Source organism: Ovis canadensis, chromosome 2 (genome assembly GCF_042477335.2).
Source record: "Ovis canadensis isolate MfBH-ARS-UI-01 breed Bighorn chromosome 2, ARS-UI_OviCan_v2, whole genome shotgun sequence".
In the NCBI taxonomy this organism is placed as follows: domain Eukaryota; kingdom Metazoa; phylum Chordata; class Mammalia; order Artiodactyla; family Bovidae; genus Ovis; species Ovis canadensis.
In genome coordinates, this window is record NC_091246.1 from 150,087,973 (window position 1) to 150,110,600 (window position 22,628).

At 40.7% G+C, this 22,628-nt stretch overlaps 1 protein-coding gene and 1 non-coding gene across 9 annotated transcripts in view; both read left to right on the forward strand.

Annotated features, from left to right (window-relative positions):
• Nucleotides 1-775: 775 nt before the first annotated feature.
• On the forward strand, nucleotides 776-878 carry LOC138434811 (U6 spliceosomal RNA). Its single transcript, XR_011254891.1, has one exon. It is a non-coding gene; the product is annotated as a U6 spliceosomal RNA (small nuclear RNA).
• An 8,175-nt stretch (nucleotides 879-9,053) lies between these two features.
• COBLL1 (cordon-bleu WH2 repeat protein like 1) overlaps nucleotides 9,054-22,628 on the forward strand; it is a 167,203-nt gene continuing 153,628 nt past the window's right edge. For 2 of the 8 annotated variants that reach the window (XM_069574305.1, XM_069574306.1), the window contains exons 1-2: nucleotides 9,054-9,442; nucleotides 10,111-10,225. In XM_069574305.1, coding sequence (XP_069430406.1) covers nucleotides 9,433-9,442; nucleotides 10,111-10,225 — 125 coding nt within the window. In that variant the 5' untranslated portion in view covers nucleotides 9,054-9,432. Of the gene's footprint in view, nucleotides 9,443-9,516; nucleotides 9,673-9,744; nucleotides 10,226-22,628 lie in introns of those variants that run through there. The other 6 variants (XM_069574309.1, XM_069574311.1, XM_069574308.1 and 3 more) reach the window with 4 other exon arrangements.

Sequence of the window (22,628 nt, forward strand, 5' to 3'; positions counted from 1 at the left end):
GGGAAACAGTGTCAGGCTTTATTTTTGGGGGCTCCAAAATCACTGCAGATGGTGACTGCAGCCATGAAATTCAAAGATGCTTACTCCTTGGAAGGAAAGTTATGACCAACCTAGACAGCATATTCAAAAGCAGAGACATTACTTTGCCAACAAATGTCCGTCTAGTCAAGGCTATGTTTTTTCCAGTGGTCATGTATGGATGCGAGAGTTGGACTGTGAAGAAAGCTGAGTGCCGAAGAATTGATGCTTTTGAACTGTGGTGTTGGAGAAGACTCTTGAGAGTCCCTTGGACTAGAAGGAGATCCAAACAGTCCATTCTAAAAGCGATCAGTCCTGGGTGTTCTTTGGAAGGACTGATGCTGAAGCTGAAACTCCAATACTTTGGCCACCTCATGTGAAGAGTTGACTCATTGGAAAAGACCCTGATGCTGGGAGGGATTGGGGGCAGGAGGAGAAGGTGATGACAGAGGATGAGGTGGCTGGATGGCATCACTGACTCGATGGACATGAGTTTGAGTGAACTCCAGGTGCTGGTGATGGACAGGGAGGCCTGGCGTGCTGCAATCATGGAGTCGCAAAGAGTCAGACATGACTGAGTGACTGAACTGAACTGAACTGAAGTTTTATAATTACATATATTAGATATTATACTAAACATGAAATCAATTAAAATCTGTTAAAATATTTTCCTATGTATACCTTTGTCTTCAAAAAGAAAAAAGCTTTCAAATTTAAAAAAATCAAGAATTTTTCATAAAATAGTGATTTCTAATGCTTGCTTCAGCAGTACCTATACTAAAATTGGAAGGATACAGAGAAGATTATCATGGCCCCTGCACAAGAATGGCATGCAAATTTGTGAAGCATTCCATATTTTCATTACCAATGGTATTTTTCACAGAATGAGAACAAAATATTTTACATTTGTATGGAAACACAAAAGATCCCCCAAAGCCAAAGCAATCTTAAGAAAGAAAATTGGAGCTGGAGGAATCAACCTTCCTGACTTCAGATTACACTACAAATCTACAGTTATCAAAACTATATGGTACCAGCACAAAAGCAGAAATATAAATCAATGGAACAAGATAGAAAGCTCAGAGAAAAGCCCACACATCCGTGACAAAGGAGGCAAGAATATACAGTGGAGAAAAGATAGCTTCATTAACAAATTGTGCTGGGAAAACTGGACAGCTACATGTAAAGAATGACATTAGAACACTTCTTATGAAGAAGGCAATGGCACCCCACTCCAGTACTCTTGCCTGGAAAATCCCATGGACAGAGGAGCCTGGTAAGCTGCAGTCCATGGGGTCAAGAAGAGCCGGACACGACTGAGCGACTTCACTTTCACTTTTTACTTTCATGCATTGGAGAAGGACATGGCAACCCACTCCAGTACTCTTGCCTGGAACATCCCATGGACGGAGGAGCCTGGTGGGCTGCAGTCCATGTGGTCGCACAGAGTTGGACACGACTGAAGTGACTTAGCAGCAGCAGCAGAACACGTCGTAACACTATACACAAAGATAAACTCAAAATCGATTAAAAATTTAAATGTAAGGCCAGAAACTATAAAATGCTTTGGGAAAAACATTGGCAGAACACTCTTTGACATAAATCACAGAATTACCCTCTTAGATCCAATTCAGAGTAATGAAAATAAAAACAAAAATAAACAAATAGGATCTAATTAAACTTAAAAGCTTTTGCACAGCAAAGGAAACTAAAAACAAGATGGAAAAAAAAAATCTCAGAATAGGAGAAATTAATTGCAAACAAAACAACCGACAAAGGATTGATCTCCAAAATATATAAACAGTTCAATGTCAGAAAAACAAACAACCTAATCAAAAAGTGAGCAGAAGACCTAAACAGACTCTTCTCCAAGAAGACATACAGATGGACAATAAACACATGAAAAGATGCCCAACATCACTCATTATTCAGTTTAGTTCAGTCGCTTGGTCGTGTCTGACTCTCTGTGACCCCATAGACTGCAGCATGCCAGGCTTCCCCGTCCATCACCAACTTCCAGAGCTTGCTCAAACTTTTGTCCATCGAGTCAGTGATGCCAACCAACCATCTCATACTCTGTCATCCCCTTCTCCTCCCACCGTCAATCTTTCCCAGCATCAGGGTCTTTTCAAATGAGTCAGTTATTTGAATCAGGTGGCCAAAGTATTGTAGTTTCAGCTTCAGCATCAGTCCTTCCAATGAATATTCAGGACTGATTTCCTTTAGGATTGAGTAGTTTGATCTCCTTGCAGTCCAAAGGACTCTCAAGAGTCTTCTGCAGTACCACTGTTCAAAAGCATCAATTCTTCAGTGCTCAGCTTTCTCTATAGTCCAACTCTCATATTCATACATGACCACTGCAAAAACCATAGCCTTGACAAAGTGGACATTTGTCAGCAAAATAACATCTCTGCTTTTTATTATTCTGTCTAGGTTGGTCATAGCTTTTGTTCCAAGAAGCAAGCATCTTTTAATTTCATGGCCGCAGTCACCATCTGCAGTGATTTTGGAGCCTAAGAACACAAAGCCTCTCACTGTTTCCACTGTTTCCCCATCTATTTCCCATGAAGTGATGGGACTGGATGGCATGATTTTAGTTTTCTGAATGTTGAGCTTTAAGCCAACTTTTTCACTCTCTTCTTTCACTTTCATCAAGAGTCTCTTTAGTTCTTCTTCACTTTCTGCCATAAGGGTGGTGTCATCTGCCTATCTGAGGTTATTGACATTTCTCCCAGCAGTCTTAATTCCAGCTTGTGCTTCTTCCAGCCCAGCGTTTCTCATGATGTACTCTGCATAGAAGTTAAATAAGCATGGAGACAATATTCAGCCTTGATGTATTCCTTTCCAGATTTGGAACCAGTCTGTTGTTCCATGTCCAGTTCTAGCTGTTGCTTCTTGACCTGCAGGTATCTCAGGAGGCAGTTAGGTGGTCAATGGCCATCATCAAAAAATCTACAAAAAATAAATGTTTGAGAGGTTGTGGATAAAAGGGAGCCCTCTTGCACTATTGCTGGGAACATAAATTGATACAACCTCTCAGAGAACAGTATGGAGATTCCTCAAGAAAACTAGCAATAAAACTACCATATGACCCAGCAATCCCACTACTGGACATATACAATGAGGAGATCACAATTCAAAAAAACACATTCACCTTAATGTTCCCACTGCAGCACTATTTATAATAGCCAGGACATAAAAGAAACCTAGATGTTCATTGACAGATGAATGAATAAAGAATTTGTGATCCATTTATATAATGGAATATTACTCAACTATAAAAAGGAAAGAATTTTAGTCAGTTGTAGTGAATTGGATGAAAATAAGCCTGTTTTGGTCTTCCCAGGTAGTGCTAGTAAAGGACCCACCTTTCAATGCAGGAGACGTAAAAGACATGGGTTCAAGCCCTGGTTCGGGAAGACCCCCTGGAGGAGGACATGGCAATCCACTCCAGTATTCTTGCTGGAGAATCCCAGGGACAGGGGAGCCTCGTGGGCTGCCGTCTCTGGGGTCACACAGAGTCGGACACGACTGAAGTGACTTAGCAGCAGCAGCATATATATAGTTATGACTCATTTGCAAAGTTGTATGGTAGAAACCAACACAACACTGTAAAGCAATTGCCCTCCAATCAAAAAAAAAAAAAAAGAGAGAGAGAGAAATAGCGATTTCTATATTAAAGAAAGTAACATTTCAACAAATATATGTCTAGTGAATTGACTGCTTTTCACCTGTGAAACAACTGTTGAAGAATAAGAGGGGACGGACAAGCAGATATGCCAGTGATAAAGAGAGAGGCAGTAGTGACTAAAGGAAAAAACCTGGCCTAGGGGTCCTGGCAGCGAAGAAAAGAAAGATTTTTGGTACTTTGAGATAAAGCTCTTATGGACCTTTTATTATAGGGAAGTCTGAATGCTAACAGCACTTTCTGTTTTAACTCATTGGGGGGAACTCTGTGAATGATAAAGCTATAAAACACTGTATGAAGATGAAACAATAGTAAACCATTACGGCTTCCTATGGTGGGTCAGTGGTAAAGAATCCGCCTGCCAGTCCTGGAGACATGGGTTCGATCCCTGGTTCGGAAAGATTGCCTAAAGAAGAAAATGGCAACTTACTCCAGTAGTCTTGTCAGGGGAATCCCATGGCCAGAACAGCCTGGCAGGCTACAGTCCCTGGGGTCGCAAAAGAGTTGGATATGAATTAGCCACTAAACAACAAATATATTTCAGAATATAGCCACAATCCCAATTTTTAACTCCCTGATGTCATCAATAAACTCATACATAAATATCTAAATAAAACATTTGCTTGCTTGAGATTAAATAGCTTCTGGAAATATAAAGTCTGAAGTAAGAGTACATCCTGAGAAATGCTGGGCTGGATGAAGCACAAGCTGGAATCAAGATTGCCGGGAGAAATGTCAATAACCTCAGATAGGCAGATGACACCACCCTTATGGCAGAAAGTGAAGAAATAAAGAGCCTCTTGATGAAAGTGAAAGAGGAGAGTGAAAAAGTTAGCTTAAAGCTCAATGTTCAGAAAACGAACATCATGGCATCCAGTCCCATCACTTCATGGGAATTAGATGAGGAAACAGTGGAAACAGTGTCAGGCTTTATTTTTGGGGGCTCCAAAATCACTGCAGACAGTGACTGCAGCCATGAAATTAAAAGACGCTTACCCCTTGGAAGGAAAGTTATAACCAACATAGAATAATAAAAAGCAGAGACTACTTTGCTGACAAAGGTCTGTTTTGTTAAGGTTATGGTTTTGATGTGAGAGTTGGACTATAAAGAAAGCTCAGTGCTGAAGAACTGATGCTTTTGAACTGTGGTGTTAGAGAAGACTTTTGAAGGTCCCTTGGACTGCAAGGAGATCCAACCAGTCAATCCTAAAGGAGGTCAGTCCTAGGTGTTCATTGGAAGGACTGATGTTGAAGCAGAAACTCCAATAATTTTGCCACCTGATGTGAAGAACTGACTCATTTGAAAAGACCCTGATGCTGGGAAAGATTGAGGGTGGGAGGAGAAGGGGACGACAGAGGGTGAGAAGGTTGAATGGCATCACCGGTCAATAGACATGAGTTTGAGTAAACTCCTGGAGTTGGTGATGGACTGACAGGCAGTCCTGGTGTGCTGCAGTCCATGGGGTCACAAAGAGTTGGACGCGACTGAGCGACTGAACGGAACTGAACTGAAGAGGTCCATTAAAATTGAACACTACCTTGCAACATCTCTGATCTTGCTATGTAAACCACAGACACATACACACACACACACAGTTTTGGAAGACATAAAATAATCATTTTCTTAATGTTGTAATATGCAAAAATGAAATGCATAGGAAGATATTTACCACCTCAGAAACATGATATTTCCGTTTTAAATAAATCTCTTCAATAGGACTTATACCAGTACAAAAGCCACATCTCCTGCATTGGCAGACAGGTTCTTTACCACTGAGCCACCAGGGAAGCCACGAACAAGAACACACCTAAATATTAAGAAAACTATCATTGTTCCAAATAATTCGTGAAATATTTAGGAGGAGACGCAGGTTAAATCTCTGGGTCTGGAAGATTCCGTGTAGAAGGAAATGGCAATCCACTCCAACATTCTTGCCTGGAAATCCCATGGACAGAGGAGCCTGTCCATGAGCTTGAGATTATTTAGACATACCCCAAAATATTTAGACATACCCCAATTTCATTTTCTAACACGTTTTGCATTGCCCAGTTGAACCAGTATATGTCTTTTTATGTAAGCATACACTTATTTATTTAGTATGTAAACCTCTTTCCCTTTTAATATTCTCCAGAAGAAATCTGAGGTCTAGATCATCATTCAGAGAGATACGTAGCTAGACTTTCTCTCTCTAGATAGTGATTTTGAAACTAATTCCATGCAGAGAATAAATCTTCTCTCTCTAATAGAACAAACTCAACTTTTATCTGTTCCTTTTTAAATAATCCACTAGACCCTTTGAATTGGAAAGACCTTCCCTGACTTGAGGTCCCACTCACCTCTTACAAGTAACCTAGAAGTGGAGTTTTTAAGGATTCCCTTACTCCTTAATAGGGCTTTCCTGGTAGTGCATCTGGTAAAGAATCCACCTGCAATTCAGGAGACCTGGGTTGGATTCCTGGGTCAGGAAGATCCACTGGAGAGTGACAGGCTACCCATGCCAATATTCTTGGGCTTCCCTTGTGGCTCAGCTGGTAAAGAATCTGCCTGCAATGGGGGAGACCTGGGTTCGATCTCTGGGTTGGGAAGATCTCCTGGAGAAGGGAATGGCTACCTACTCCAGTATTCGGGCCTAGAGAATTCCATGGAAAGAGTTCCCATTCCTTTCATTTGTAAAAAGCAACAGTAAATAATGAAACATTTCAAATAAGGTTTCTGTGAGAAACATAAACGCAAATAAAAAATACCTGCCATTTATTCTGGAATGTGAAAACTGACTGCTTGTAATAGCACTGTATTTGAATAAGTCATACTGTCACAGTGACCTGTACTGATATATTATTTCCCAATATAAAGCATCAATCCTGCTGCTTAAAAGATCTTTTTTGTGTGTGCAAGACCTGCAGATCCATCAGGTAACAAAGTAATGATTCGCTATCTGTATAGTCTATGGGGTCGCAGAGTCAGACACGACTGAGTGACTTTCACTTTACTACTTAATTCATTCCACAGATATACGCAGAGAACTTCCCATGTTCTGGGCTGTTCTTTCAGGACACAGAATAAGAGGTGTCCCCCTAAACACTCCAGTTGTATTCTTCTGTAAATGAATAACAAACAAAGTGTCATGGGGCCTAGCCCCACCTTGCAAAATCTAACGGGGGCTAAGAAAGGGAGGGGCCAATTCTTTATGTGTAGTCCAGAAAGTCTTCCAGAGGATATAACACCTAAGCACATGCATTAACCATGACTGGATCAAGAGGTCAAAGGAGATTTCCAAATAGAAATTGAGCAGAATCTTGGAAACCTGGACAATTTTGCAGGAGTTCATCATAATGAGAGGAAAGGATGTGGGGAGTAGGATAATTTCCCACTATTATATATAAAGACTTATAGCAACTTTGTTTACTATTTTGCTAATAAACTATGTAACCAGCAGACTATAGGGGGAACAGTTTAATGCCTACCATATGAGAATACTAAGTCTAGCCTATTAGGGATTCTGAAAATGGTCAACTATATCTAAGGTAGGCTAAGTCATGCTGGAAAATAAATCGCTCCAATATTTTAGAAGCTTAAGCCAAAACAAGTTTATTTCTTGCTTTATGCAGATTCTGTTGTAGATCCTGGGCCATCCAGGGCAGCTGTGCTCAGGGTAATAATAGGGCATCCCAGCATCCTTCAGTCCTGTGCCACTTCCATCTTACTATAACCTTCCATGATTGTAGCAGCAAGGGAAGGGAACCTAGAGAACCAAGCACTGGCCTGTCAATGAGTCTACCAGGAAATGAAACATTACATGTCTGCTCACATTTACTTACAAGTTATACCACCATACCTAATTTCAGTGGGGTGGAGAGTATAATCCTCCTCTATACCTAAACTCAGAAAGAGGACAGGAAAAATTGGTAAGCACTCAAAATGCCTTCAGTAGTCATGAAATGTTATGGTAACGTTTTATGGTTCAAATTAGACTAATGGAATTTACTGCTGCTGCTGCTAAGTTGCTTCAGTCGTGTCCGACTCTGTGCGACCCCATAGACGGCAGCCCACTAGGCTCCTCTGGCCCTGGGATTCTCCAGGCAAGAATACTGGAGTGGGTTGCCATTTCCTTCTCCAATGCGTGAAAGTGAAAAATGAAAGTGAAGTCGCTCAGTCGAGTTCGACTCTTAGCGACCCCATGGACTGCAGCCTAACCAGGCTCCTCTGTCCATGGGATTTTCCAGGCAAGAGTACTGGAGTGGGTTGCTATTGCCTTCTCCGAAGGTTGAAACTAACTAAAGTTTATTCTTCATCTAGCGATTGAAAGTTACATATCTGATTCATGAAACTGTTTAACCTGTGTCATTTAAAGACTAAAATTCAGATGGATTTAAATGGAAAGATTTGATAAATATAAATATCAATGAAAATGTTGAAAAGCAAATTTTTCTGGTATGGTTCTGATATTATAATCCACCTAAGTTACTTTTTTCTCCTTTTTATACTCAGAGATACACTGAAAGGCATATATCCCGCACAGGAGCGAATACATATTAAATTAATGCCTCTCCATAGGGACAAAAGGCATACTGCTAGATATTTTGTATGTTACTTAGTTTCAGCGATCTTTTTATCAATCCCTGTAGATTCAGCTACAATGGGTATATAACTGAGAGAACATTTAGTCAAACAGTGATTCTAAGTATCAACCTAATTTTTCCCACCTTCCAAATGTTATTGTATCAATAGGGCGAAATGGCTAACAGATGTACTACAGGATGCTAATACGACAGTACAGGCCTCATTTACGACCTTCTTTCACTTAATGTCTCTGCTACAGTTGATGGAAATACTTTAAAGTTACTTTCTTCATTAATTCACATTAGTTTTCGGAATGCAAACTTTCCTTCGGGCCCATCAGAAATGGCTTGCGCCTTACAAAACCTGGCAGGCACATGTAATAGCGCACAGGATTTACAAATACTTGTTTGTCAGGTGTAAAGAATCCCGTAAAGAGCATGCACGTGGGAACTAAAACGTATACACAAGTGCATGGTTGTGCCTATGTGAGTCCTTTCTTCCCATAAAACTGTCAAGAGGTGAATAAAACCTGTCATTCGATTCTTAGTTTATAGATCGTTATTAGACATAATATTGTCTGGTCCTCATGTCACAGCTGTTAAAAGCTTAAAAATTTAAAAAAAAAAAAGGAAAATGCCTCTGAAGACAGGACAAGCTTAAACCTGCCACCAATTAGAAAGATCACAGTGTCACAGGTATGCTTTTAACAGGATAGCAACCTCAGAGGTCAAGTTGGGGGAGACGTGGGGGGGGGGCGCGGGGGAGAAAGCACCCTGGACGGAGATCAGACTGCAGGGAGGGCAAGCTGCAGCCCCCATTCTGAGGGTTTCTCCTGGTACTTCCGCAGCGCCCAGGTCCTCGGCTCCGGTCCTCGCAAGGGGGTACGCTCTCTTCCTCCCCACCTGTCCGTCTGGGCTTCCCGGAGCGATGCCCTAGCGGTGGGAGTGAGAACACGCCGCGCGGGAGCCTCCTTTCGGTTCGGCTCCCCCAGCTGGACCCCGAAGCCCCGGGGGAAGGAAACTACCATTCAGGGCTCTCCCATCCCCGCCCCGTTCCTCTCTCCGGCTCGCTGCCCGTCTCGCTTTGATGCCGCCGAGCCCCATCGCCACTTCGGGGCGGCCGTCAGGCGGAGGAGGCGGCGAGCTCCCGGGCTCCAGGGACGGAGATGGGGCAGGGTGAGTGAGCCCGCCCGGCGAGAGGCTCCGCACCGCCCGGCACCCGCCCACGGGCAGAGGAGGCGCTGTCTGGCCCGGCCCGCGCGGGGCAGAGCCTGGGAGAGGCTTGCCGCTCTCCCCTTCCTCCCAGTCCCGGCTGGGAGCCGAACGCGAGCGCGCCGGGGGAGGGAAGAGTGGGAGAGGAAGCCGCGGGAGAGAACAGGGAGCCACTGTGTCCTTTTGAAAAGAAAGTAGGAACGCTGGGTGGGAAAAGACGAAGGCGCCCTCCCAACTTTTCTTCGCGAAAAGTTTTCCCAGGGCGTTTTGTTTGTGCGAACTCGGCCTCCGGAGCCCGGGATCGCGCTGCCGGCGTGGCGGCTGTGCCTGTGCGCCTCGCCCCGCTCCTCCTCCTTCCAGCCTGGGCAGCTCCGCTCCCTCCCCGAGAGGCGCCAAATGGCTACCCAGTAACCTCGCGGGGCGGGGGCTGCAGCGCCGCCTCCTGCCGCCACCGCTCCGGGCGGCCGCTAGTCCCGGCGGCGGCGCTGCCCGCGGGCGGGGAGCCGGGCCCGCAGGTGGAAGCGCACCCTGGAGGCTGGGGGCGGCTCGGGCGGGCTCTTGTGCAGCCAGCCCCGCTTGGGCCTCGGGGAAACGTGCGTCCCGCCCTGACCCGCCGGCCTCTCCTACTCCAGCAGTGACGCGCTGCCTCGGAGCCAGAGCCCGCGCAGCGCCCTTCAAGGCGATGGACGGCCGAGCCCCGCGCGTGCAGGACGCTCCGGCGGCGCTCCCGCCGGCCGCACCCGCAGGGTAAGCTTCGAGCGCCGCGTCGCCGCTCACCCGGGAGGGCGAGAGCTGCCGGGCCTTCACCCGTCACCTGGCTGGCAGCTCGCCGCCCCGTCGGCCGCCGAATTCACCAGCCGCGGGACACGCGGCCGACGGGGCTGCTTCCTCCCGGCCTCCTCGGAGGCCACCCCGGGGTGGGGGCTCGGTAGCTTTTGATTGCTTTCCTACCCGGGCTGCTCTGAGTTGCTAAAGGGCAGCTGAATGCCAAGAATTGGGTAAGGACTCCGGGAGCAAAAATGGCAACAAAGGGCTCCTTGTTGGGGCTCTGGGAGACCGGCGGGACGGTACCTGTAAGTGAGCTTCTGAGAAAGGGAAAAAAAGTTTCCTTGGCCGAGGGCTGAGGCTCAGCAGGTGAGCCGTGTCAAGGTGACTGTAAGGAAGAGGCTTTCTGCGAGCGGGTGGAGGGCGACAGGAAGGTGTGCCAGCTGTCAGCCCGCAATGACAGTTCCGGGACCCGGCCGGGTGTGCGCCTCTGATTGTGGGTATGTGTGTGCCTGTGGCCAATTGCCAGTCCCAAAGCCTAGCGCAGAGTCAGACCGCAAACACGGTACATTTCTTTGTACCCTCACATGGTTAGGAGAGATTGGAATGGAAGGGGCTGTCACATGGTGAGTTAATATTCAATGGAGCACGTCTTCCTGCCAGATATGCTAATAATCACCTTGCTAAGCGTTTGGGTAAACAGTAATGAGAACAGGTAGTTCTACAAGAGGTGGGGAGAACCTGAGAATAACCTTCGTCTTGGTAAACAGTGAAGGCTTAACATGGGCGCTAGTTGAACTTCAGAAGTGGGAAATCCCTTTGGGAAAGTGTAACATTTTCCTTCAGATGTTCCCCCAATTCAGTTTCTTTTCCGATAGTTAATCGGAACACAGCAGTGTTCTCAAGAGACCATGAACATTCAGAAAAGAATCGGGAAGGAAAAATCTGTTTTATAGCTAATGAATGAGAGTTGTACAGTTTTCTTGATTTGAGAGTAGAAAAGTCATTTTTATCCCGGAACATGACACACGTTTCCTTAGAAGCAAGTCACAGCATGTTTATTCATCAGAGACTATTCGAACATTGGCAGTTGTCTAGAGGAAACATGGAAAAGTCTCAAAGCAGCATGACTAATATAAAAGATATTTTGTATAATGCTTACATAGAGGAAACATGCAGTGTATGAATTAATTCTTTTTCTTCCAGTTAGTTATCTTCTCCCCTCTGCAAATAGCTGTATTTCTGTTGACTTCCGTTCCTATTCTTTACCCACTTTTTTCGTTATTTAGATATGATCATATGTATTATCACCTTAGGATGTATGGGGGAAGAAGTTCATTGGCAGGAAGATATTAATCATAAAAGCGTGAATGTCTAAAGGCAGCTGCAGGAATACTGAAATGTATTCGGGTACCTCAAAATAAAATAGTATTAAATTGGTGGATTTGGAAGTGGATTAGATTAAGGTGCTGTTTGGGCTTCCTCCATAGCTCAGTGGTAAAGAATCTGCCTGCAATATAGGATTCAGGAGTGGTGGGTTGGATCCCTGACTCAGGAAGCTCCCCTGGAGGAGGAACTGGCAACTCACTCCAATATTCTTGCCTGGAAAATCCCATGGACAGAGGAGCTTGGCGGGCTACAGTCCGTAGGGTTGCAGAGAGTCTGACATCACTGAGCACACACACAGATACTATTAAAAAAAAACCCCAAACACACAGCATATGCACGTACACAAAATACACTAGTATACTTTTATGGGTGTTCAGAAGTCAAATAATTCTGTGAGTAAAACAGGCGAGGTCAGATGCCTCTGACATAAAGGAAATGAGAAGAGCTTTCTAATGGTAAGCACGACTGTAGTAAGACACTTCAGATTTTACTTTTGAGGATTTAAAGGTTAAACTGAAATTCTGTGCTACAAAAGAATGTACAAAATTGCTTTATCTAATTTCTCAAATATGAAGAAAATATATTTTTAGAAAATTTGTCCTGCCCTCTCCAAATTTAAGAAGAGATAAGTTGAAAAATGCTTCAACATCTTATCTAGAATAACATCCCCTCCCCCATATCATTTTACTCTGTATTATTTGGAGAAGTTAACAATATTTGAAAGGTATAAATGTTTAAAAAAAAAATTACTTCTCTGCTTTCACTTGTCTGTCTTGTCCCTGGGTGTATTCCCAGTGCCTGGTATATAGTATTTGTTGAATATTTATTATTCAATATTACTTTCGTTCTTTTTCTCAAAACCCCAGTACATTAAAAAGGTTTTAATTCTGAGAGAAAAAAAGGAATTATCAAAGAGATGGACAATTCTTTGGGAAGTGGTAGGGCCAATCTATATGTTATAATAAAATGTTAGGTTTGGAAAGCACATTCTTTACTAATTAAATCATGATTCATGACTCCAATAACTTATGAGGCCTAGCTTAGTCCTTATTCTTGAATATTGCTGCTCTAAAAAATGCTTCTGTAAGTACTTTTCCAAGTTTTAGATCCTTGTAACATGTCTTTTTAAAGAAATTTAATGCAACTCCTTATTTTACAAGTGAGAATCTGAAGCACAGAGACAGTGATTTTTGAAGGCCCAGAGCAAATTAATGGCAAAACCTGAAGGAAAACCCAGGTGTTAATCGCCTAGTTCATTGCATTAATTGCCTTTAATCTTTTTCAGATCACAATATGATACCATTTCAGATGGATTCATTATCTTTAGAGCTACCAGTGCTGGTGATTTTACTTGCCAAAGTGGATAGATATTTTTAACTCTTTGAAATTTAAATGTCAAAAGTTGACCTTGCTTTGAGGGACCTTATTGGTGTTTTGATTCTGAAACAAATTTTCCGGCATGGCACATTTGCATATTTCTTTATCGTCTTGCAGCATTGGCGCTATGGAGCTAATTGAAGGCATAGTAAAAAATTAAGAAATGATTTAGCAGCTGCTTCCTTTAGTTTTTATTTGGAGGCATCTTTGGTTTGAAAGTTTTGCTTTTGATTGTTTAAACAGGTCTTGTTAGCTAATGTGTTTTGACTACTTAGAAGCTGAATGCCTTAGCAAAGGTTTCAACATAATCACCTGGGTATCTTTAAAACAGGCTCTCACACTCCTACCTATCCTAATTTTAATTGGTCTAGGAGGGGAGGAGGGCATGGGGAGTTTTAAAATACTGCTGGGTGATTCTAATATGCATTCAGATCTGAGAATCACTGATTAAACAGGTATCACCAGCTGAGATAGAGATGAAGCCATAAATGGAATGGTGGCTGCTATTAATCATTTTTAATGAGCTCAGGACCCTAGAGTTCAGCTTTCTTTGTACCTTTTGAAAGATTCCATTTAGATGCTCTATAGTATTGTTTACTTTTAATTTTATTTTTTTACTTTTTGAGGAAGTATATTAACTCCATTTTATGATTTTGGAACTGGGGCTCGGATAACTTAATTAACATACGAAGGCTATACAATGCTAAGATATGCAAGAGTAATAAAAACAAGGTCTTATCCTCAAAACTATGCTCTTCATCCCTAGGCCTGTTACCCAGGATGTTTGCTACCATGGATGATACTGAATGGATTATTTAAAGTGGCCTTATGCATACATTGTCTTGATTCTTCTTAAAACTATGTTTGTAGTATCTTTAAAGAAACAAAATCCGACAAAATTGAATGCATATGAAAAAACTTAAATTTTTGGTTTATGTCTTTAAAGTCATTTAACATTTTCGTGTGTTTGGGATGATTTATCTCATAGTAAATTGGCACTTTTCTTTTTGTCAGATGACAGATATGTCATAGCTGGACTTATTTTTGCTCTTAGGCAGCAATTAAATTTATTATAGCATAGTTTCAAATGTAGGATTTTTGACCAAATAAGAAAAATGGAAGTGTTTATTAAGACACTGCTAGACATTTTTTTCAAAGTCTATAATTTTCTCTGAATGTATTAGAGGGTAATTTAATACTGTTATCACTTAACCTTATTATTGAAATGCCAGTTGTATTTATAAATTTCAAGCTTCATTTTATTGAGACAACTCCTCTAATGCAATTAATTAGTCAAAACTTGTGAGCCCTTATTTTATATAAAACACATTTTTCTGGGTACTGGGAGACCGGCTCCCGATCTAAAGAGCTTTGCTAAAAAACTATTTGTAACTATGCAGGAAAAAAAGAAAGTGCTGTTAGTGTAGAAGTGGTACTTTGATATTAACTTGAAAAGCATACTATGGATATGCTTAGGATTCAAAATGTCATGGTTCATTGGTCAGCAAATTTTGTTCAGAAGGTTGAAATGGGCCCTCTATCTGTATTATGTTTTCCTCCTTTTTTTTTTTTTATATATATTGTGGTATAATACACTCAAAATTTACCATCGTAACCATTTTTAAGTGTACAGTTCAGTATTAGGTACATTCATATTGTTGTTCAACTGTTACCACCGTCTGTCTCCAGAACTCTTTTCATCTTGCATAACTGAAACTCTGTACCCTTTGAACACTAACTCCCGATTTCTCCTCTCCCCACCACTCCTAACATCTGCTCTTCCGCTTTCTATCTCCATGATTTTGGACTACTCTTATCACCTCGCATCAGTGGAATCTGTCTTTGTCTTTTTGTGACTGGTTTAGTGCACTTATTATAGTATCCTCAAGATTCATCCATGTTTATCATATATCAGAATTTCCTTCCTTTTTGAGACTGAATAACAATCTACTTTTATGCATTTATTTATCGATGGACACGGGTTGCTCCTCATGTTTTAGCTACTGTGACTATTGCTGTTAGGAACATGAGTGTTGAGCTGTCTCTTTGGGACCCTGCCTTCAGTTTTTCTGAAGCAGAATTCTAGATTTTATGGTCATCCTGGGCTTCCCAGGTGGCGCTAGTGGTAAAGAACCCTGCTGCCAATACAGGAGACAGAAGTGACCCAGATTCAATCTCTGGGTTGGGAAGATCCCCTGGAGTAGAAAATGGCCCCACTCCAGTATTCTTGCCTGGAGAATCGCATGGACAGAGGAGCCTGGTAGGCTACTGTCTATTGGTTTTCAAAGAGCCAGACACGATTGAAGCAACTTAACACAGCACACACAGCATGGTCATCCTATTTTTAATTTTTTTTGAGGACAGCTATACTGTTTTCCATATCAGCTATACCATTTTCCATTTCCCAGAACAGAGCACAAGGCTTCTGGTTTTTCTACATCCTTGCCAACACCTGTTATTTTATTTTTTTGAAAGCAACCATTCTGTTACGTGTGAGATGGTGTCTCATTGTAGTTTTGATTTGCTTTTCTCTAATGATGTTGAGCATCATATCACATGCTTATTGGCCATTTGTATATCTTCTCTTGAAAAATGTCTATTAAAGCTTTTGCCTATGTTTCATTTGGTTTGCTTTTTTGGCTGTTGAGTTTTAGGAACTCTCTTCATATTCCAGATAGTAATCCCTTATCCTCTACCTGTCTTTGTAAGGCGTTATTGGCACACACCTATATCCACTTATTTGCATATTGTTTATGGCTGCTTTCATATTATAGCTGAGTAGTCCAGGCAGAGATATTATGATCTGTAAGCTAAAAATTATTAGCCTTCTCTCCATGTACAGAAAAAAGTTTGCTGATCCCATGGGCCAACTTATGAAATTGGTAAATGAAGTAGTGGTGATTCCAAATTTATTTACTTGGGAGGGAGGCATGTAAGTATTGAACTTATAAATTAGAACAAAATGATATTTGTTTGCATAAATCAAGATATTCTTATAGTAAGCGTTTATATTCAATGGTGATCAGGTGTTTCCTCCTGCCCCCACCAGGTGAAAACTTAGGCGTGGCCTGTTGGCAAGCAATGTAGAAATTATAACATTGATGTGTTATCAGAATATATTTTAAAGAAAAGTTCTACACTTCTGTGCTGGAGATTCTTTCATGAAAAATGACTGATGTATGATAAAAGTGTTTAGAAACAAATGTGCCTAGGAGAAGCTTGACCAAAGGTATACTTAATTCCTATCTAGTTTTTTTCAGCCTATACCTATTTCCAGTTAAGCAAACTGTCTTTATAATAATGTTGCATATGATGCAGCTTTTAGTGCTCTAAAATTAGAGTGATGGTTATTAGAAGACCTTTCTTTTTTTTTAAATGACTTTGCTAAATTTTTTCCCCATCTGTTACAGTAAAAACAAACTAAAAGTATGGGAGAAAGAAGTTTCCCATGGCTATTTATAAAGGGCCAAATGTCTTCAGTTTTGATACAAACTTCATATCTGAGGAATGAATCCCTTGGAAAAGATTCTCAAAGATTGACTAGTCTTTAGAAAAATGTTAGAGTGAACTTGTTCCCCCCACCCCATACTTTAAGTTCACATTCCTGCTTTTAAATTTAAATAAGTTGGAACTATTTATTGACTTTGGACATTAAAAAAAAAAGCTGTGGAAGGGAGTCCCTGGTAGTCTAGTGGTTAGGATTCAAAATTTACACTGCAGAGGCCTGAGTTCAATCCCTGATCCTGTGTGCCACACCATACAGGCAAAATACAAAAAAAAAAAAAATTAAAAATCTCACTTCAGATGAGCATGTATACTTAGGAGTGGAATTGCTAGGTCAGAAGAGTATACATGCATATTCATCTTTTATAGACACAGTCATTTTTCCAAAGTGATTCCACCAATTTATACTTTCCATCAGCAACATGTGAAAGTTCTAGTTGTGCCACAGTTTCGCTAAGAATTAGTAATGGTCAGTCTTTTCCATTATAGTTTTTCTGTCAGGTATGTAAAAATACTGCATTCTGTAATATCTCAGTAAAGCTTGGAAATGGAAAAAGAATGCTGCGGAGTTGAATTGTGGAGTAGTTTGACCAAGAAATGCTTTAAATGGGATGCTCATCTCATCATTACAACAGCAAAGAATGCAGACAGGAGAAACAGTTTAAGCTCAACTGGTAGAAAGCTGAAAACTAAGAATTATTTGCAACTTTTACCGTATTTTAAATAATTACACATCTTTACAAAGGTTACAATTTCCAAGTTTCACAGGGAACAAATGAAGATATTTAGGTATCCTATATGGGGCAGCATCGTGATGTGCCTTTTCATGCTGTGTAGCTCAGACAGAGGCAGGCTTTCAGGAATTTGGTGGGAGGGAAACACAGTACATTACAGAACTGAGTCATTTTCTTCTACTTTCTAGAAAAAAAAGGGGGGGGGGTAGCCTCATTACAGCTTTCAGGTATGTGGTTGTGACATGGTGAGGGTGGAGGTTCTAGGTGAGCAGGGAGAAAAATCATCTCTGAATTCCTGTTCTTTCCTGTATGTACTCATGTACCCTTCCTATTGAATGCCCTCCTCCACTGAAAGCAGAGCTTTATAGAAAATGTAAATAAATAATTACTTTTCGAAAAAGTATGGATTAATAGGACAGGGATTTTCCTTGGTAATTGCCTCAGGCTTGGAGAAGATTGCTTTGGATGGAATTAAAAGTGAAAATGCCATCCATATTGGATGGGATTTGATTTTTAAAAATAGATAGCTCAGTTGGTAAAGAATCTGCCTGCAATGCAGGACACCCTGGTTAGTTAGATTCCTGGGTTGGGAAGATCCGCTGGAGAAGGGATAGGCTACCCACTCCAGTATTCTTGGGCTTCCCTTATGGCTCAGCTGGTAAAGAATCCACCTGCAATGTGGGAGACCTGGGATCGATCCCTGGGTTGGAAAGATCCCCTGGAGAAGGGAAAGGCTACCCACTCCAGTATTCTGGTCTGGAGAATTCCATGGACTGTATAGTTCATGGGGTCACAGAGTCAGATACGACTGAGCAAGTTTCGCTTTCAAAGCGGTTCAGAGTTGAGCCTCTACTGTGGGATCAGAAAAGAACCTGAGATAAAACACTTTGGGTTCAAAATGTAGATCTGCTTTTAAAATAATGATTTTGATTTTGTCATGTAAGTTGTAACTTGATTTTAAATAGGGTTGAATACCAAGGGAATAATAATATATTTTTTAAACAATAATATCAGTGGAAAAATGCATTGTTTCTCAATGTAATTAATTTGAGAGATTATAACTACTTTGTATGCATTTTGGCGTATTTTTAAAAATTACACCACATCACTTTGTAGCGATGCGATTGCCACTTCTGTACTTAACACCAATATTTATTTGTGAGGAAAGAGAGTTAAGATGCTCAAATCTAGGTGGGCCATTTATCACTAGTCCTTGACTTTCATCTCTGTAACCTGTACACCTGCTATTACAGGCACATTCACACATGCCATTGTTTCTGGAGAAATGGAAGTGAAGAAGTATTAGAATAACCCCAAGGGGGACAGCCAGAGTTTCAATAGCTGCTATAGTCGTGTATATCAGTTCAGTTGCTCTGGGAAAGCAGGAAATTGAGTTGCTAAATCCAAAAATGGCTACCACTTTGCCTTTCCCACGTCTGATGGATGTGCTGTAGTTTCTAGGCCAACTGAGTTCACAGTGGTCAAGATAATTATAAAGCCACTGAATTGCTTTTCTTCTTTGTGCTCACGTGGTTGCAAGTTACACACAAAGTGGAAGTGGCCGAGAGAGGAGCAGTCTCCTCCTCCTTTTTGTCAGGTATCCCAGCTCCAGGACAATCAGGAAATAGACAGGGTCCCTATCTTACGGGACAGCCTCTGTGTTTTGCGGTCTCAGCAGCTCTCGTTATTCTCGGGTGTGCATGGTTCTGTTAGTTACTGGCTGCAGAACTGCTGAGTAACCTGTCCTACCTCCCTCTCTTTTGTTTCTACATAAGGTGCCCATTCCCAGGAAGCAGTTAGATGCTTTACCTTAAAACAGGTTTTTTTTTTTTTTTTTTTTTTTGCTGTGTTTCAAAAGAGCAAAGCCGAAAGTGGCAAAGAATGTTGGCAGGTGGAGAGAAACTACTTTTATGCATTTGTCTTTCTTCAGTTAAAGACAAATTTTGTATCTAGAACCTATTCCAACCTATAGTTTACTCTAGTTTATCATACATTTTTGATATACAGTCTGATCTGAAAGGAGCAGTGTCCAAGAGTAGTTCATATAATCTGTTCATCTGTTGTGATCCTGTATGTCTGTGGAAATACATAGGAAATTCACTCTTAGATGATGTTAAGAAAACATGGTCCTGAAGTTTGTGCTCGTAACTCTGTGAAGCCTAGGAATGTGTTTTCAGCTAATTTAGTAGTTATAAGTGATACAGCCTAGAATGAATGCACTTAGAGGCATTTTTAGAGTTTCCTAATTAAATTTAGGATTACGTGTGTGTGTGCGTTGCGCACCAAATATTTTGGACTTTTATTTTTGTGTGACTCATAGTTATTTAGGACACTAAGCAGATTATTCAAGCTCAACTTAGTGGCAATTCTGAAAGTTATCTGAAGGTGCTGAATGAATATTTGCTGTAATTTTTGTACTCTTCCAGGTATTTAGCAGAACACAAGTTGAAGTTGGCAGTGTAGAATATTTGAATGTCCTGGATTTGGGGAATTCTCAGTTTCCTTATATCACTGTAAAATCTAGGCAAGGTGAAGAGATCAAATTTCTGAACTCCACAGAAAACTGTAATAGTTTGAACACAAAAGCATCCCAAGTGCCATTGGTGTTAAAGGACCAATCAAAGGAGCATCCAGAAATGATGGGCTATACTGAAGGCACATTCAGTACAGGAGGCAGGGAGTTGTACAGTGATAGCTATTTTTATCATTGACATCTTTACCACTTACCAGTCTTCACAGGGGTTATCATAAAATTTCCTGTCAAGAAACAATTTTTAAAAATTCTGGCACTTAGCCATTTTGCTTTACTAGTTAAAGGCATTTCAGAACGCTATGCTCTCAAATCAAACCCAGTCAAAGCCTTTGTTTATTGTGATGATTGTGCATCCTGGCCTGTGATCTGTGTGACTGGTGAGGGTGTGTCTCAGGGCTGAACTTTGCACACTTTATCTCTGTGGCCCCTGGAGTATTTCCTCAGGATGATACTCACCAGTGCAGCCCTGAGTCAGGGACTCTTGTGAAGGTGGATGGAGAATATGCAAAAAAGGAGGGGAGCCTTTAAGAGTTGAGAATGGAGGCTTTTTTCTTCCTTGAATCCTGGAAACCCAGTTTAAAATTAACACTGCCAACAAGAAACAGTTTTCACTGATGTATGTATTTGAAATTCTGAAACTGGGGACTTCCCTGGAGGTTTAGTGGTGGGACTTTGTGCTTCTACTACAGGGGGTGTGGGTTTGATCCCTGGTTGGGGAGCTAAGATTCTGCATGCCCTGCAGCACAGCCAAAAAGGAAAACAAGTCGAAAATTGGTATGTCAGTGCAGAAACAAAGTTCAAAGTATTTATTTTTAAAATAAAGTGGAAAAAATGGTAATATCTGTATGTAATTTGATTTTTTATATTTAAATACATTAAGTGTATTTCAGTTGTATATTGAGCCCTTAAGTGATCTGCTTATGTTTTTATACTTTTGTTTCATGGAAGAAAAAGTGAAATTTCATGGTTTGTGAAAGGGAGAGTTTTCTTGACATTTTTCTTTCTTTGGTTAGCCAAATAGATTCATGCTGAGTTAAGTAATTACAATTTTATTTGGGAAGGTAGGTGAAGAAAGGAACAGGAATAGGCAAAATATATTCAGTGATGGAAAAATGAAGAGCAGAACAGTCTCTGATGGGAGAAGAGGAGGCAGTGGTGCAAAATTGTTAGACTACGCAGGCACTAAACTAGCAAATTGAGGTTTGTAGTCTTTAATCTCTTACGTTCAGTTGGTAACTCTGGTACTATTAATTTGTGAAACACTTCTGTGATCTTAGGTTATTAGAAAGCATTTTCTGCCCCCAAATGTATATATAACATCTTCAAAAATACCCTGTATGTTTTGTGGGAGGAGAGATTCCATGAACGATAATTAAAATAATTATGCCAATGACAGTTATTCTCTACAGTGTTATTTATAGGTCATATCACTTTATTACTTATTTTTCTAATAGGCAATGTATCCAAACGGCACAGAATTCAAAAGAGAAAAATGATGAAACAGTGAGAGAGTCTCCCTATACCGTTCACTCAGGTTTTCTCCCTAGAGGCAATCATGTTATGGTTCTTACAAACGCTTGTGGGATACTCTACACCAGTGCTGTCCAATGGGAATATAATGTGAGCCACAAATACAATTTTAAATCTAGGAGTTAGGTTTAAAAACTCAATTTAAATGATATCTTACACGTTGTAGTGGTTAACATGCTTCTAGTTCTACAGAACAGTAAAGTTGTCTTTAATAGAAAAAAATCTTTTACATTGTCAGATTTGAAATGTAGATAAACTGTGCAAAATTTGAATTTTGGTTCCTTAGTTGCATCAGTCACATCTCTAGTGCTGAAAAGCTTCATGTGGCTGGTGTGTACTCCATTGGACAGAGCATGTCCTTACACTCAGGAGGAAACGGGTGTGTGTATGCATATTGTTTCTTACCCTTTTATATTCTATTTTATTACATAAAGGGCTCTATTGTTTCCTCCATAACCGCATGTTATGTCTTAGTAGGGATGACCATAATTTATACAACCAGTCCCTTAATGATGGATACTTGAATTTATTTCTCCCTCTCCTGCCCTTTTACTGTTATTAAGTGATTATTAAGTGTTATTAACCATCCTTTAGTCAGGGTACAATTTCCTGTACTAATACCCTTTCCTGGTATGTTTGATTAACTAGATTGTGAAATCCTAAAAAGCAGAGACCATATTCTTTTTCTTTGTTTTTAATTTTTCATCTTCAATGAATTTCTACATATGTGAACTTGTAATCACAAACCAGAGCAAAATATAGAATATTTCTAGGAGCATAGAGTCCTCTGTCTTGCTCTCTTCTCATCATTACTCTGACTGCTAGCACAATAGATTAGTTTTGCTTATTTGTAAACTTTATATAAATGGAATCAAAAACTTCTTTTGTGTCTAGTTTAGCATTATGTCTGTTAGATTCATCTACATATTTTTTTAGGCAGTAATTCATTTTTTTCATTGCTGTGTAGTATTCCATCATGTAAGTATATATTTTTATTATAATATTTATAGACATTTGTACCTTTTACAGTTTTTAGCTCTTATAAGCAAAGCTTCTGTGAACAGTTTTGTACCAGTCCTTTCATTGGCATAAAGATTCACTTCTAGCTAAATAACTTGGAGTTAACCTCAGCTCTCTTTCTCCACATATGTGCATGTGTGAGCATGCACACACACACGATTCTTAATTCCATGTGATTCTTAACACATGCTAGATGATCACTAAATGATTAAAGATACATTACTAACTAGTCAGGTACTGTGAGGTTAGTTCAATCTTACTAAAAATATTGAGCAATAGTTCCTTATAGACTCTATTA